Source organism: Hypanus sabinus, chromosome 5 (genome assembly GCF_030144855.1).
Source record: "Hypanus sabinus isolate sHypSab1 chromosome 5, sHypSab1.hap1, whole genome shotgun sequence".
NCBI lineage: Eukaryota > Metazoa > Chordata > Chondrichthyes > Myliobatiformes > Dasyatidae > Hypanus > Hypanus sabinus.
In genome coordinates, this window is record NC_082710.1 from 104,140,886 (window position 1) to 104,157,260 (window position 16,375).

The following is a 16,375-nucleotide window of genomic DNA, read 5'->3' on the forward strand; positions in this document are numbered from 1 at the left end:
GACTTTCTCGTAGGCTCAGGTGAGAGGACCCTCCTGTGCGACGTGGCTACCGGCCAACCTCGCCCCATCGTCCCGGCAGCCTGGAGGCAGAGAGTTTTCGACTCCATACATGGTTTGGTGCACCCATCTATCAGGACAACCGTCCGGCTGGTCTCCAGCAAGTTTGCGTGGCACGGACTTAGCAAGCAGGTCAGTGAATGGGCCAGAATGTACGCGCCAGAATGTACGCGCAGTACCAAACAGCCAAGGTGCAGCGGCACACTAAAGCCCCGCCACAGCAGTTCGAACCCCCCCACCGGAGGTTCGACCACATTCATGTGGATATCGTGGGCCCCCTAGCAGTGTCCCGAGGAGCGCGGTACCTCCTAACGGTGGTAGACCGGTTCACGAGGTGGCCAGAGGTGGTCCCGCTCACTGACACATCTGCCGATTCCTGCGCCCGAGCACTGATTGCAACCTGTAGCACATTTCAGGGTACTGGCCCACATTACCTCCGACAGAGGTGCCCAGTTCACCTCCAGCCTGCGGTTGGCTGTGGCCAGCCTGTTGGGAATGCAGCTACACCACACAACTGCCTACCACCCACAGTCGAACGGACTAGTGGAACGCTTCCACCGTCACTTGAAGTCGGCTCTCATGGCCCGCCTGAGAGGACCTAACTGGGTGGACGAGCTTCCCTGGGTCCTGCTTGGAATTCGCACAGCGCCCAAAGAGGATCTGCACGCCTTGTCGGCCGAGTTGGTGTACGGCACACCCCTGGCCGTCCCAGGAGAGTTCATACCAGCCCCAAGGGGGCAAGAGGAAGAACCCGCAGCAGTCCTGGACAGACTATGCGAAAGTCTCCTGTGCCCCCGTGCCGACTTCACAGCAAAGACGGACCCCAACCCAAAGACCTGCAGGACTGTAAGTTTGTGTTTGTACAAAGGGGCGGGCACCGGGCACCGCTACAGCGGCCATATGAGGGGCCGTTTAAGTTGATCAACAACAATGGGTCCACGTACGTTCTGAACATTGGGGGGAAAGAGGAGGTTTTCACGGTGGACCGACTCAAACCAGCCCATGTGGACCTGGTGCAGCCGGTTGAGGTACAGGCACCGTGGCGCAGAGGCAGACCTCCCAAACAGAGGCTGATCCAGACTGAGGACATTGGGGGGTGTATCGCTGGTTCTGGGGGGTGGGGTTTATGTGGCGACCCACTTTCTGCGCAGGCGAACCGGCTCACAAATAGCCGGCGCGCAGGGAGAGACTTTGGTAGTGAACCTCTGATGTCATTTCCGCCTGGAGAGGGCGAGCGCTAGGGATTAAATGCCAGCACCGCGAAGTTTGAATAAACTAGTCTCGAAACGACTTACCGACTGCGTGTTGTTATTTCAGCGCTGTGTGTAGTACATCGCTACAACAGTTGCTTTAGTCTATTACTGAAAGTGCTCCTTGTTTCAGTCAGGATGGCAGCAGGAGAGGGTGAGAAACACTATCCACAATGCCAGGATTTTTCAGAGGGTCCTTAGTTCTACCACAGCCTCCAGTACATCTATTTTGGTTCCTATTACAGAGCCAACCTTTCAAAAGAACCGGTTAAAAAAAAAACCCATCAAACACCTGATGCACAGAGAGAAAAAAATCATGCAAACAATAAAAGTAAGCAAATAGCGTTCAGAACTGAAATTTAATGGAAGGCACATAGCCAGGCGTCACTGCAGCTGGAGTAGGGCATAGCCTCAGTTCATCGCAGAGCCAAATAAATGTTGTGGGACCACGGACATGAAGCCGATCGTCACTGCAGCTGGAGCAGGCCACGGCTTCTGTTAGGTGCAGAGCTGAGTATACATTGTGGCACAACCAGGCAGAGCTGGCCTGGCCCTTGCCTCCCGTCCCGACACCCTAACCTTTTCACTAGGAGAACTAAACTTTAAAATTGTGTGAAATTAAATGCTTTCTTTTATAGGCAGGATTTAAAAAAAAACAATGGACAACCTGTTTATATGGGTTTCAGATTGGTTTGCAAAGAGGTCTTACAAGGTTGTTGTTTTATTTTGTGTAACAGACACGGCGTATTGCCTTACGGTGCACAGATTTACAAGTCATGGCAGGAGCGAATCAGTTTCAAAGAGATGCGTTTCTAAGGAGGAATGCCATTCTGTTGGATGCCATCATTTCAGGAAATTTGGTTATACGGTAAGTCCAGGGACAGCCATTTTGGGTTGAGGGGCCGATTTCTGTGCTAAGGACTATAATTATACATGTGATCAATATTGTACATTACCTAAGGAAAGATCTGCATTCATATCACACCTCTCAGATGCTCTCATGCATGACTCATGATTTAGTGCCAGAACTATAGTTACATTGGAAATATAGTCAACAGGTGGCTAATGCATACACTGGTATTTGCAAAGAAAAAAAAGTATAATAATGAAAAATAACCTCTGCAGAAGTGTTATGGGTGATAAATATTGAATATCTCTCCAGCCTTTCATTTTCCAGTCAAGATGGTACCTGCGTACAATGCTCCTTTGGTCAACATCTTCTGGGTAGATCGTGAAACCATATATTTCTCTTCTCTTCTGTCTTTTACATTTGCTTTTCATTTTGAATGTGAGCCTGTGATTTGCAATTTGGAGATCGTTTAGGTGGCTCAGCTCTTTGCCGTCTCTGAGGGTATTCCAGGAGGCAGAGGCAATGTACGGGAAGCTCATGGTGAGAAGGCTGTGAACTGATAGTTGATATTTGAATTCACGCTTTGAATTTTTTCAATGATTTTAAGTTCCCTGGCCCCCACCGCCTTATTTTCACCATGGACGTCCAGTCCCTATATACCTCCATCCTCCACCAGGAAGGTTTCAAAGTTCTCCACTTCTTTTTGGATTCCAGACCTAACCAGTTCCCCTCTACCACCGCTCTCCTCTGTCTAGCGGAATTAGTTCTTACTCTCAATAATTTCTTCTTTGGCTTCTCCCACTTCCTCCAAACCGTAAGTGTAGCCATGGGCACCTGCATGGGTTCCGTTATGCCTGCCTTTTTGTTGGCTTTGGGGAACAGTCCATGTTCCAAGCCTATACCAGTATCCATCCCCCTCTTTTCCTTTGCTACATCGATGACTGCATTGGCGCTACCTCCTGCACGCATGCTGAGCTCGTTGACTTCATTATCTTTGCCTCCAACTTTCACCCTGCCCTCAAATTTACCTGGTCCATTTCTGACACCTCCCTCCCCTTTCTTGATCTTTCTGTCTCCATCTCTGGAGACAGCTTATCTACTGATATCTACTATAAGCCTACAGACTCTCACAGCTACCTGGACTATTCCTCTTCCTACCCTGTCTCTTGCAAAAATGTTTTCCTCTTCTCACAATTCCTCTGCTGCATCTGCTCTCAGGATGAGGCTTTTCATTCCAGGATGAAAGAGATGTCTTCCTTTTTTAAACAAAGGGGCTTCCTTTCTTCCACCACCAACTCTGCTCTCAAACGCTTCTCTCCCATTTCCCGCACACCTGCCCTCACCCCATCTGCCTGCCACTCCACTTGGGATAGGGTTCCCCTTGTCCTCACCTACCACCCCACCAGCCTCCAGGTCCAACATATAATTCTCCGTAACTTCCGCCACCTCCAACAGGATCCCACTACCAAGCACATCTTTCCCTCCTCTCCTCTTTCTGCTTTCCGCAGGGATCGCTCCCTACGTGACTCCCTTGTCCACTCATCTCCCCCCCCATCCCTTCCCATCGATCTAGCACAGCAAAGGTTGGGACACCCAACAGTTCAGACATTCAGTTCAGTCAAGTTGGATCTCAAGATTGTATCTGGGATATGTTCTTCTTTTTCTTAAGTCCTTAGCTTCCAATGGAGCATAGACTATCGCTGAGCTCCTGGCTCATCGTCCAAAGTCGATGGTATGGTTGGAGTTCATCAATATTTCTGAAATCTGTTGTATCCGCTGTACAGGGGACTGGTCTATAAAGCTTCACCAGAGCCCTGATGCCCAGTCTTATCCATTTCCTCCTCTCACAATGGGGACAGAGGGTTTGAATTTGAGAGGCTTATGGAATACCTACTTTGATAATAAATGTACTTTAACATTGTCTACAGCTGGTGATAAACCTTCATAAATATACTCAAACCTTTTAGCCAGTTATCAGCAGGTGAAATTAAAATAAGATAGCTGGTATCTGAGCATTTTCTCAGGAGAGCCTAATTGAGTTGGCAATGAATTGGTGCCTTGGTGAGTTGTAGGAGTGTTAGAAGAGTCAGTGGAGGTAAAACATTAGGCAGACATGTAAATTGCAGGTAATATTAGGGTAGAACTGTGTGGTTTGGGTTGAATGGTCTCTTTTCATGCCATTAAATACTGAAAAATAGAAGCAGGAGCAGACCATTTGGCCCCTCATTCCTTCTCTGCTATTCCAGGAGGATATTCTTCAATAAGGCTGAACTTTAACCTCAGCGTAATTTTCCTGCACTGATCCTAAATGCACTGGAATGTGACTTTAATGGGGCTATTTCCCCCTCACCTGGCTGCAACTATCACCTTAAAGTTCAAAGTTCAAATTAAATTTATCAAAGCACATGTATGTCACCATATGCAACCCTGAAACTCATTTCCTTGTGTGCATACTCAATAAATCTATAGAATAATAACCACAACAGAATCAATGAGAGGCCCAATTTGGGTGTTTAACCAGAGTGCAGAAGACAAGGAACTGTACAAATATAATAATAATAACAATAATAGATAAAGAAGCAATAAATATCAAGAATGTGAGGTGGAAGAGTTCTTGAAGGTGAGTCCCAAGTTGTGGGAACATTTCAGTAGTGGGACAAGCAAAGCTGAGTGTAGTTGTCTCCTTTGGTTCAAAAGCCTGATGGTTGAGGGTCAGTCATTGTTTTTGAACCTGGTGGTGCGAGTCCTGAGGCTCTTGTACCTTCTTCCTGATGCCAGCAGTGAGAAGGTGGGGAGGGGTCTACCTGTGATGGACCTGCCAACTTGTACTCCTCCCCCTCCCTCCACCTTTTTCTGACTTCACCCCCTCCCTTTCCTTTTCAGTCCTGATGAAAAGTCTCTTGTGCTTTTATTTCAGGAGTGCATTTCCTGCTGTGAGGGGATGATCTGTAACATTGAAGTGCCAACGAATCACACAAACGCAGTGTTTATGGTGGAACGGATGCATGGTTCGCCTGTGTCTTGCAGCAGTGGGATGCAGAGCATAACCTGGATCACAGCACCTCTTCTACTCCTTTTACAGATCTGATGCAGCAGCCTGACTGAGTTCTGTAAATCCATCAGCCACGCTGTCTGATACCAGCTGCAGAAGGAAAGCACTGCCTTCCTGATACTCCCAGAGATTTACACTCAAAGGAGTGCGATGTCATTTTGTGAGTTTAACAGCATTTGAAGACTGGACAGAACTTATCAAATGGGCAAAACTGCTGTCACGATGGACTCCTGACTTAGCTTCAGTGAGTCCTAACCACCAAGTGAGGATGTTCAATGATATATACAGAGCTTTTTTTTGTGTTGAATCTTGTTTCCTGTGCTAAAAAGTGTTCTGTTTGCATGGTGATGTTGCTTTTTGACACCTGGTGAATACAGACCTGGTAATCTGTACATGCAGTTTGGCAAAAGATGTCTGCAAACTATTTGGTCACATTGGAGCAAATTCTTTTCCGGTTTTTTCACGATTGTTCCTTTCTGCACCTTGTGGTGCATTGGGTGGCAACTTTGCTGTTTCCTTAGCATTTTTCTGTTTTTTGCGAGGCTGAGTTGCTAGCTCGATGCTCAACCCAGCACAGATGGAAAGTCTGCAAGGAGCCGTTCGGATTCGAACCAGGGACCACTCGCCTCTAAGTCCAGTGCAGATGCCACTACACCACCGGCCAACAATTGCACAATTACTGGAGTAGAAACTGCAGACAGATTTTCTACCAACTGAGGCCAGTGATTTGAGACAAGTTACAGTTTCTTCCAGTTTAGCCCAGGAAGAAGGCAAACAACAGAGGAAAGCCCGAGGTTGAATTTGGGAGCTCTTCTGGCCTGATTTGACAGTAATTCTTGGAATGAGGTCAAAAGAACAGTAATAGAAGTTTTCAATATTAACTGTTTGTTTGATTTTGTTTAATTTGCTCAAAACTGAACCTTACTGCTGTGGTCTTTGATGAAGAGATATGAGTAATAACATGGTATGACAGAAGGAAAATAATATTTTCTGTTACAATCAAAGCATGAAGATTTTCTTTTTTAGGTCATAGAAGTTTCTAAACTAGTAGAAGATGTTGCTGAGAAAGATTATTGTGACACAGGCAACAGGCATGCCTGTTAGAAGCTTGGTACAAAAGCCTTATCCTGCATTTACAACAGTCATTGCATGTTGAGCCTGAAATTCTCAAATGTAGATAAATGAGAGGGCTAAAATTTAAAAAAACGTACTTATTTTTCCATGTATTGGGTGAGCAGCAATTGGACTGGTTCAGAGAGAGTACTCTCAGGATATTTATATTAACATTGATCAAGCTTGAAATAGTGGTTATATTTGTATGTATTTCTCTAGCTTTCTAAGATATTAAATGTATAATGTGTGTCTCTCCCACAACTGATACATTTCTTAAATGGTCACCTACTATTAGAATATTTGCTGCTGGAACACTGAACTGAGTGATCTAAAAATTTCAAAAACTTGACAAATAACTTTAGATTATGGAATCAACAACATCTCAGAAAAAAAGATCAAGTTAATGTAAAACCGGATCATCTCCTTAAGGCAGGAAAGTATTAAAGTATTAAGCATTATGAAGAAGTATTAACATTCAATGTGAAATAACTGCAGAAAGTGATGTGAATACTCAATTGGTCAGGGAGCTTGTGAATGCTTCTACTTGTCAAAAACTCTTCTGACGCTGCTCGACCCACTAAATATTCTCAGCATTTTCTGTTTTTGGAGGTGTATAAGATGATGAGAGGCATTGATTGTGTGGATAGTCAGAGGTTTTTTTTTCCTAGAGCTGAAATGGCTAGTACGAGAGGGCACAGTTTTAAGGTGCTGGGGAGTAGGTACAGAGGAGATGTCAGGGGTAAGTTTTTATACAGAGTGGTGAGTGCATGGAATGGGCTGCCAGCAATGGCAGTGGAGGCGGATACGAAAGGGTCTTTTACCTGTCCTGGGCAGGTACATGGAGCTCAGAAAAATAGAGGGCTATGGGTAACCGTAGGTAATTCCTCAGTTAGGTAGATGTTCGGCATGGCTTTGTGGGCCAAAGGGCCTGTATTGTGCTGTAGATTTTCTATGTTTATTTAGCAAATAATTTAAACATTTTACCCTTTTTTCATTATTCTGGCAGCTTCCCTCTTACTTTCCATTAGTGAGAAAGATCTCAGCCTGAAATGTCAACTGTTTATTGATTTCCACAGATGCGGCCTGACCTGCTGAGTTCCTTCAGCATTTTGTGTGTGTTGCTTAAGAAGGCCCTTCAACAGAGACATTGTATTCTTAATAGGAAATTATTTTACATTGACTACAGGACAGGATATGTTTTAATCCTGCTGTTTTCAGAAAACTGAGTAGGAATGTATTTCCGGTAAGTGCAACAATTGGGATACATAGAGACCAATACAATTTTGGCCCAATTAAGCAGCTGCCGCAATTTGCCAAAGTTTCATAGAAATAGGTAAAAAGGTATATAAAAAAAACACGACCATTTAAATGAGTAACAAATCAGGTAATTAAATAAAATACAGAACAAATTAGAACAGTGCCAATACCACTACAGTACTATAAAATTGTATTAATTCCTAACAGTTACAGAAGGAGGAATGCATCCAGTGTACACCACAGTGTTCTTCTGATTGACTGTAAATTAACAAAATCAGCACTAATACCTAGTGCAGGTAATGGACTGCCTTCATACAGTGCTTTCGATGATTGCATCTCCCAGATCTTCATTTTCATTGTAACATTCAAGATGATTGTAGATACCTCCAAATTCTTCACATGTCCTAACTTGAGTGAAATAATTTCATTTTCACTCCCAGCCATCTCTGGCAGCTCCAAGCCTGAAAGCTTGAAACCGCAGCGAGCAAACCAGTTCTGAATTGTCTTCCTGCTTTTTTCTTGCCAGCTTTTTGAACACAAACACACACAACTGAATGTATTTTAAAAAACTGTTCACTCTAAGCATAACGTAGTGTCTTATGGCCACGCAAGTGCATGTGACTGTTGCTGGTTAGAAACTGCAGCGATCTCCTGTCCCAGTTAAGTGGCATATTACCAACTAAGTGAAGGGAATTCTGGCTATTTTCTCAATTTATTTTGTTCTTTGAGCGTTGTCCCAAATGAGTGGCTACTCTAGTTAACTGATGCACAATTAACTGTAATCCACTGTCATGGTAACATATATTTACTTTAAATTAGTTTATTTTGAATTTTGAACTTTAAACATCCACATGTGTGCCTGGATAACTTTTTAAAAATAACCTTGCCAACCTTTAGTCGAAAACAGAAAATGCAGAGATATTCAGGAAGTCAGGCTGCATGTGTGTGAAGCAAAATATGTCAACACTTTCAAAACGTCCACTTGTTTTAGAAATTACTTGGGCCCTTATCTCCCAGTAGAGCACAGGCAACCAGTGACGTTCTGTCTCCATTGTACTCTGAAGCTGATGGTATGGTTTGAGTTCATCAATGCTTCTGCAATCCACTTCATCCACTGTGCAGTGGATTAGCCTTACAGCTTCACCAGACCCCTGCTGGCAGGCCTTACCCATTTCCACCTCTCATGACAGATATAGGATTTGACTTTTGAGAGTAAGTTTTAGTCATTGCTGTTCTGAAATCTCTCTCTTTGCTCCTCCATCCAAGTTGGACTTGCATCTTGCAAGTCATGTGTCGTCCCAATTGCATCTTCAAAATTGAACTGCTTTGCATTGATGTGTGTTAACTTCAAATGCCGATTATTTGCCCATTCTGCAGATATCCTTCTGTAATTTGTAAGGATGCTGTATACAGATGCTACTTGACCTGCTGAGCTCTCAGTGCTGTCTGCTTTTAGTTCAGATTTTCAACATCTGCAGTCTTTTTGTTTATTCTCATTTTCCCTTCTGTAATTTGTTGTAGTCTTAACTACCTTCCTGAAATTTAGTATTATTTTCAAATTCATGAAGAATATGCTTGATTCTAAATGATTAAAATGAATTATGAAGAACTGTTGAATCAGTATAAATCTTGTGAGATACCTGTGGGGTTCTAGGGTGAAAAACTTTTTAAAAATTCCATTCCTCTGTTTTCTGTCTGGAAGTCATCTTGACAATCCATGGTGGACAAAAGCATCCTAACATCAGGTGATGCAGATTGGCACCTTTTCATCTGTATATTCCATTGCTCAGACCAATGGTTAGTGCAGTCATTTCCAAGTATGTTTGCCAGGATCTACAGAAATAGTTGGCACAACCAAGTGAACATCACTGGCACCTGGTCACCCTACCATCCCAATTTTCACATAGTTTTAAGGCTTACTGTGTTTCAGATTTAAACTGAAGGGTCTGGAAGGTTTATTTCCTATCAATCAAAAGCCGCAGGAGTCCAAGCTAATTTTACCTTAAAGTTCCAGATATAAAGCAATTTTAAAAATGACCTTCAGATGTTGGTCTTTGGAGCTGTCGTTGGTACAGAGCTGATACTGGGCTTGAGCAAAGGAACATGGGTCAAGCTAACATTTAAGGTCTTCCTGTGACATTTGCTTTCTTTTGATGGTTATTTTTGGAACCAGCTTCAACATTAATTGAACCAGCATTATGCACATAAATTTAGACCCCAATCCTTACTGGAGATTTGCATGGAACTGTGAGGAATTTTTGTGAATGAAGAAACTAAGATAATGACCAGTGACCATGCCAATGACTTTTTGGACCTCTTTATAGTTGATATTTCATTCTTATAGTTTAAGATTGAAATGCAGTACCTCAGATAATCAAAGTTCAAAGTATATTTATTATCACGGTATGTATACATTGTACAACCTTGAGATTTGTCTCCTAAGAGGCAGTCACAAAACAAAGAAACCGCGAAAGAAACAATTAAAAAAAGAACTGTCAAACACCCAATACAGAGAGAGAGAGAGAGAAAGAAAAACAACAAGAGTAGGCAAATAGCTTCAGAACTGAAGGTTGATGTAAGACAGAAAACCAGACATTGCTGCAGCAGGAGCAGGCCACAGTCTCAGTTCATCATAGAGCTGAATAAATGTCAAAGGGCTACAGACACGAAGCCAGGCATCATTGCAGCCAGAGCAGGCCAAGGCCTCAGTTCAGCATAGAGATGAGTAAATGTTGTGGATTAGTGAACAGTACCAGACAGAACCAGCCCTCATCTCGCCTCCGGTCCCAAAATCCAGACCTTTTCAATCTGGCCTGGTGCTTAAATGATCCAAACATTTGGTCATTCCTCACTCTTGGACTGCTCTGGGCATGGACCCCGCTGCCCCAATTCTGCCTGTACACGATCTTTCCAGTTCAGCCCCATGCTTAAATTGATAGGACATAGGGATTCCCCTCACTCTTGGGAACGCTACGACTCTGCTTTGACCACACCGTCACTTGCCTCGCCCCTGCCTTTCCGACGCCTCCACCGCTGGCCTCTCTATCGTTAGCACTGATCGTTATGAATAAAGTGCTATTAATAAGGTACTTAGCAGTTTTCTTTGTTTTGTTTTTTGTTGCTGGTAAGTAGTTGCTGGACATCACCAGTGCTATCTTAACCAGCTGCTTCCACCAACTAGTAAGACATTCTTCTCTTTTCTGTCCATATCTGTCTGGCTATTTAATCTTCTCAAGCAACACCTACAAAATGCTGCCTGACCTGTTGAGTTCCTCCAGAATTTTGCGTGTGTGTTGCTTTTGATTTCCAGCATCTGTGTACTTTCTCATGTTTATTATTTAATCTTCTCTTTCAGAATTTAATCTAACATCTATTACATAGCAGTTTATTTGTGAATGATTCGTGTGAACATAGGAATGATGAACAGTATCTTGATTACTGTTGAAGGCACATTTCTCCCATATTGCCAGTACACTAATGTGTATTTGGTGTTGATATGAACCAAAGTGATGTCCTGAAATTTATTGTCTAAAAGGAACTGTGAAGGTTGACATAATGCATTGAAATATCCACATGAATGATCAATTTTCATTTCAAATCTCATGAATTCCCTTGTGCAAATGATAATCAACCATTTTCTCTGACAGCGTAACCCAGACAAAGTAAGTGCCCTGATATGATTCTTTATAATTGTCTTAAATCATAATATTAACTGATAGCGGGGCATTGGGAATTCAGACTCAAAAGCTTTTGCTTCTGTTTTGGCAGCCAAATCTTTTTTGAAACACATGATCTATAATTCCCTTATTATATAAAAAGTAAGAATTTTATTTTCCACTCAGACAAATTGTTATTACGTTAAACGACTGAAACATTGCTCAACTTTACTATATTACTGGTTGCCCTGGATACTTGGCAGCTCTGGAGGTGCAGTGATTTTGAAAACGAATGACCTAAATCTGAAGGCATTGTAATTAATATCTGAACTTGTTTTGCCAAACTTCTGGCTAATCCATCAGATCTGAGTGCTGAACTATTCTATTCTAACCAGTGGAATTGGAGAAAATGTGGAAAATTACTCTAGCTGGTGAGAAATAAGCATTAAGACAATTCAGAATGGTTTTGCTCAATGCTGTTTCAAGCATTCAGGCTTGGAGATGCCAGAATAGCCAGGAGTGAAACTGCCATGTTGTACCTTGTCTTTGGACTGGGTGTATTTTAACTTTACAGACTGAACATTGTGTCCAGCAATTTCAGATAATAAACATAAGCTGATTTATTTCTATTTTCCCCATCTGCTCTACTTCCATTATTATTGTTGCACAGAACTTTTTTTCTCTCTAATATTTGTAGAATTAACCTGTTGGAATCGATCACACACATTGTGACCATCACAATGTGGTACTGACAATGATCAGAAAATAAATCTTTCTAGCTGAAGAAGTGCTTGGTAAACTCAAATTACCTGTAATAAAGTGACTGCAAAGATTAGGTTTTCAGAGAAGTCAAGGCACAGAGTAAATTGTGATCCAGATAGAATGCACTTCCTTACTAGCACTGGGAAAGATTCATCTGTTGTGTTCAAAGGAGAATTTGATGAAAAATTAAAGGGAATAAAAGATATAGGATATTGTGGTTAATTAATTAATTAAGTGATATTACACCAAGTAGGCCCTTCTGGACCTTCAAGCCATACCACCCCAGCAACTACACAACCCCAGTTAACCCTAAGCTAATGTCGTGTGAACAAGTGAAATAAGTTTCTTTCATTTGACAAATGAAAGGAGCAATCAATTAACTCAACCTGCTGAATATATTTTCAGTCCCGAATATCTCTTCTGCATTGAAGTTCAGTCACTTTAATCTTTCCTTATTGCAGTCAGCCCGCCGAACCGTCAAGGCAATCCTTCTATGGAAAGGAGATCCTCTTCAATGTGGAACCATTCCAAGTACAGACCAGTCAGAGTTCCACAAAAACCTGCAAAGTTCGGAGTTCAAAGTAAATTTGTTATCCAGGTACATATATGTCACCATATACTATCCTGAGATTCATTTTCTTGTGGGCATTCACAGTAAATACAAAAAACACAATAGAATCGATGAAAGACCGACCACAGGATGGACAACCAACCGACGTGCAAGAAAAACAACAAACTACAAATAGAAAAAGAAAAAGAAAAAATAATAATAGAAGAAGAAATAAATGTTAAATATCGAGAATGTGTTACGAACCCCGTAACTGGGTCACTTACCAGCAAAGATAGAGAGGTCCGTTGAAGTCTGATGATACTATTTTTAACAGTATTTATTAGTAAAAATACACAAAAATAATATCAATGCAAATATACAGATAATATACATCGTCAATACTAAATCTAAAAGTGCAGATATAATAATAATCAATAAGAAATAAGCTCTATCGTTGTCTAGGGGATAATGTATTGTCCGATGGAACTATAAAGTTCACTCAGTTCATGCAGGCTGCAGCCGTTGGGGACCGCAGTGTTGCAATGGTTGGAGAGAGAGAGAGATTTGGAGAAAAACTTGCCGATTCCTTTTATGATTTCGATCCGTCAGGAGTCTCGTTGTCGTGGCCTTTCACTTGTGGCCTCTCGTTTAGCTAAACCGTTCTTCCGTGATGAGCCCGCCACCCTGGCAAGGGAGATCGCACACGGGCCCTCACCGTCCTTCGCTATAAAACGCTACCACGGGATTTCTAGCGTTTCTCCTGGTGCGTCTAAAGGGGTTGTTCCCCAGACCCTCTTTTATCCTTACTCACGGGGTCTCAGATGTCAGTCAGGTTGGGATGATGCTCTGGTTGTCCCCTGAGGGGTTTCAATGAATAGTACAATACTCAATACACAATTCCGTCTCCAAGAGACAATAGCTGTTATCAGTGGTTCTGTTTCGCTGAGGCCAGGACACATTCCAAACCCTGTGTGTTCTGGACGTCTCTCTCTCATTTCCTGGGTCTCAGACCCAAATTAATAGCAATCTTGTGATTCTCAAAAAGGAGGGGGCAACTTTGTACCCTTCGGCTCCTCAGAGTTGCTTCACATTCATAACAAATGCGAGATGAATAGTGCTTTAAAAGTGAGTCCTTAGCTTGTGGGCAACACACAAAATGCTGGAGGAACTCGTATATGGGATAAAAAGTACAGTCGACGTTTCAGGCAAAGACCCTTCAGTGTTGGGATGAGTGAAGTTATCCCCTCTGGTTCTATACGCTAATGGTTGAGGTGTTTCTGAACCTGGTGGTGTGGGTCCTGAGGACCCTGTACCTCCTTTTTATTTTATTGAGATACTGTGCAGAATAGGCCCTTCAAGGTCAGCAGTCACCCGATTTAACCCTAGCCTAATCATGGGACAATTTACAATGACCAATTAACCTACCCAGTACATCTTGGCCTGCGGGAGTGCCTGGGGGAAACCTACACATCCCATGATGAGGATAGACAGCAACTCCATAGAGAACGGCGGAGGAACTGAACTCTGAACTCAGGAGCACCCTGAGCTGTAATAACATTGCACTAACCATTATGCTACCACTGTGTGTGATTAGCTTCTGTAATCTGGTCGGTTACATTCTTCCGAGTCAGTTGGGTGCTGGTTCAAATCCCACTGAAGAGACTGGAACACAAAAATCCATCTTGAAACCAAATCAGCCTTTTATAACTTAGAATCACAAAATGATGGAGCACAGAACGAGGCTGCCATGTCTACTGTGCCGTGTCTAATTTTAACAGCCTCCAGCCACGCAAAGTGAAGTGAGAGTCGGTTCACACACAGCCATTTCCCTCACCAAGCAATCATTATAACAATGTATTTTTTAATGACATAGGATGAGGGATAAATATAAACCAGCACACAGAAGAAATATCCCTTGCTCTTCTTCGAAACAAGTCATAAGTTTATATATACCTGTTATTCAGGAATGTAAAAAGTGTCCTCAGCCCAACACTTCACCTAAATAAATCACTTTACCACTTCATCCAAACTGAGAGACCTGGCCCGAAGCATCAACAGCTTATTCCCCTCCAAAGGTGCTGCCTGATTTGCTGAGTTCCTCCAGGAAATTTTATATGTATTATTTTAGATTTCTAGCATCTGCAGAAACTTTTGCATTTACTTCATCCTAAAAACTGCACTGCAGAGCATCATTGAGGGGGTGCTTTATTTTTTGTTCATGCACTCAATCCTGGAAGCTATGGATGTGGTTTAGAATGATTTCTGCTCCAAAACTGAGAAAACCATGGCTTGCATCCCAGAGTGAAGCAAACCGATTCTTCCTAGCAACACCAATCTTTTAGAAAGTTATAATAGGAAAGGAGGGTCGAGGAAAAGGAGACTTCCTGCTTATGAAATGTTTGGAGTATTTAACAAGCATCCTGCTCCATCAAAGACCCCGAGTCAGTGCCTTCAGTCCAGTCACAGCAGCTGTAGACTACATTGTCCGAGTGAGACACTGCAGGAACATCTGCATCACCAGTCTTAAATCCCCCTTGAAGGGTGCCATGGTAGCCTAGTGGTTAGCCTGATGCTATTACAGCTCAGAGTGTGGAGTTCAAAGTTCGGTTCTGCTGCTGTTTTGCAAGGAGTCTCTGTACGTCCTCCCCGTGGAATGCGTGGGTTTTCTCAGGTGCTCTGGTTTCCTCCCATAGTCCAAAGAGGTGCCAGGCAGGTTAATTGGTCACTGTGGATTGGCCTATGATTGGGCTAGGGTTAATCGGGGTTGTGGAATTGCTGGGGCAACATGACTCGAAGGACCAGAGGGGCCCAAGATGTAATGGATTATTGCTGATTTGTCTTTCCTAACATTTCAAAGTCCAAACTTCAAATTAAATTTATTATCAAAGTGCATATATGTCACTGTATACAACCCTGCGATTCATTTTCCTGTGGGTATACTCAGCAAATCTGTAGAATAATAACTATAACAGGATCAATGAAAGATCAACCAGAGTGCAGAAGACAACAAACTGTGCAACTGCAAATATAAATAAATAGCAATAAATAACAAGAACATCAGGTAAGAAGTCAGTAAAGTGAGATTGGTTGTGGGAACATCTCAATGGATGGGCAAGTGAATGTAGTTATCCCCTTTTGTTCAGAAGCCTGATGGCTGAGGGATAGTCACTGTTCCTGAACCTGGTGGTGCAAGTCCTGGGGCTCTTGTACTGTCTACCTGATGGCAGCAATGAGAAAAGAGCCTGGCCAGGGAGGTAAAGATCTCTCATGATGAATGCTGCTTTCCTCCAACATCGCTTCTTGTGGATGTGCTCAATGACTGGGAGGGCTTTACCCATGATGTACTGGGCCTTTTGTAGGATTTTCCATTCAAAGACATTGATGTTTCCCATGACATAGAAGTGGGTCATTTGCCCCATTCCTTATTCCCAATGTATTTCTTGAGAACCTGTTCTGTCATGAACATTAACTCATCATCACTAATTAATAGTTCTAATTCAATTCTAATTAACCATCTACACTGGTGCAGTTTAGAGAGGCCAATTAACCCATCAATGAGCATGTCTTTGGGAGTTGGGAGGAAACTAAAGCAGTCTTTCTTCAAAGGGAGATCTTGCAAGCTCCACACAGATCACACTCGAACAATAAGACATAGAAGCAGAGTCAGGCCATTTAGCCTATTGAATCTGTTCTGCTATTTGATCGTGGCTGATTTATTACCCCTCCCAACCCCATTCTCTTGCCTTCCCACTTGTAACGTTTGATGCCCTTACTAATCAAGAACCTATCGACCCCTGCTCTAAACATACCGAATGACTTGTTCTCCAC

General features: G+C 42.7%; 1 protein-coding gene across 7 annotated transcripts in view; it reads left to right on the forward strand.

The window, feature by feature from the left end:
• lypd6b (LY6/PLAUR domain containing 6B) overlaps positions 1 to 15,994 on the forward strand; it is a 259,391-nt gene extending 243,397 nt beyond the window's left edge. For all 7 annotated transcript variants that reach the window (XM_059970281.1, XM_059970280.1, XM_059970279.1 and 4 more), the window contains 2 exons: positions 2,045 to 2,175; positions 5,075 to 15,994. In XM_059970281.1, coding sequence (XP_059826264.1) covers positions 2,045 to 2,175; positions 5,075 to 5,245 — 302 coding nt within the window. In that variant the 3' untranslated portion in view covers positions 5,246 to 15,994. The remainder of the gene's footprint in view (positions 1 to 2,044; positions 2,176 to 5,074) is intronic.
• The last annotated feature ends 381 nt before the right edge of the window (positions 15,995 to 16,375 follow it).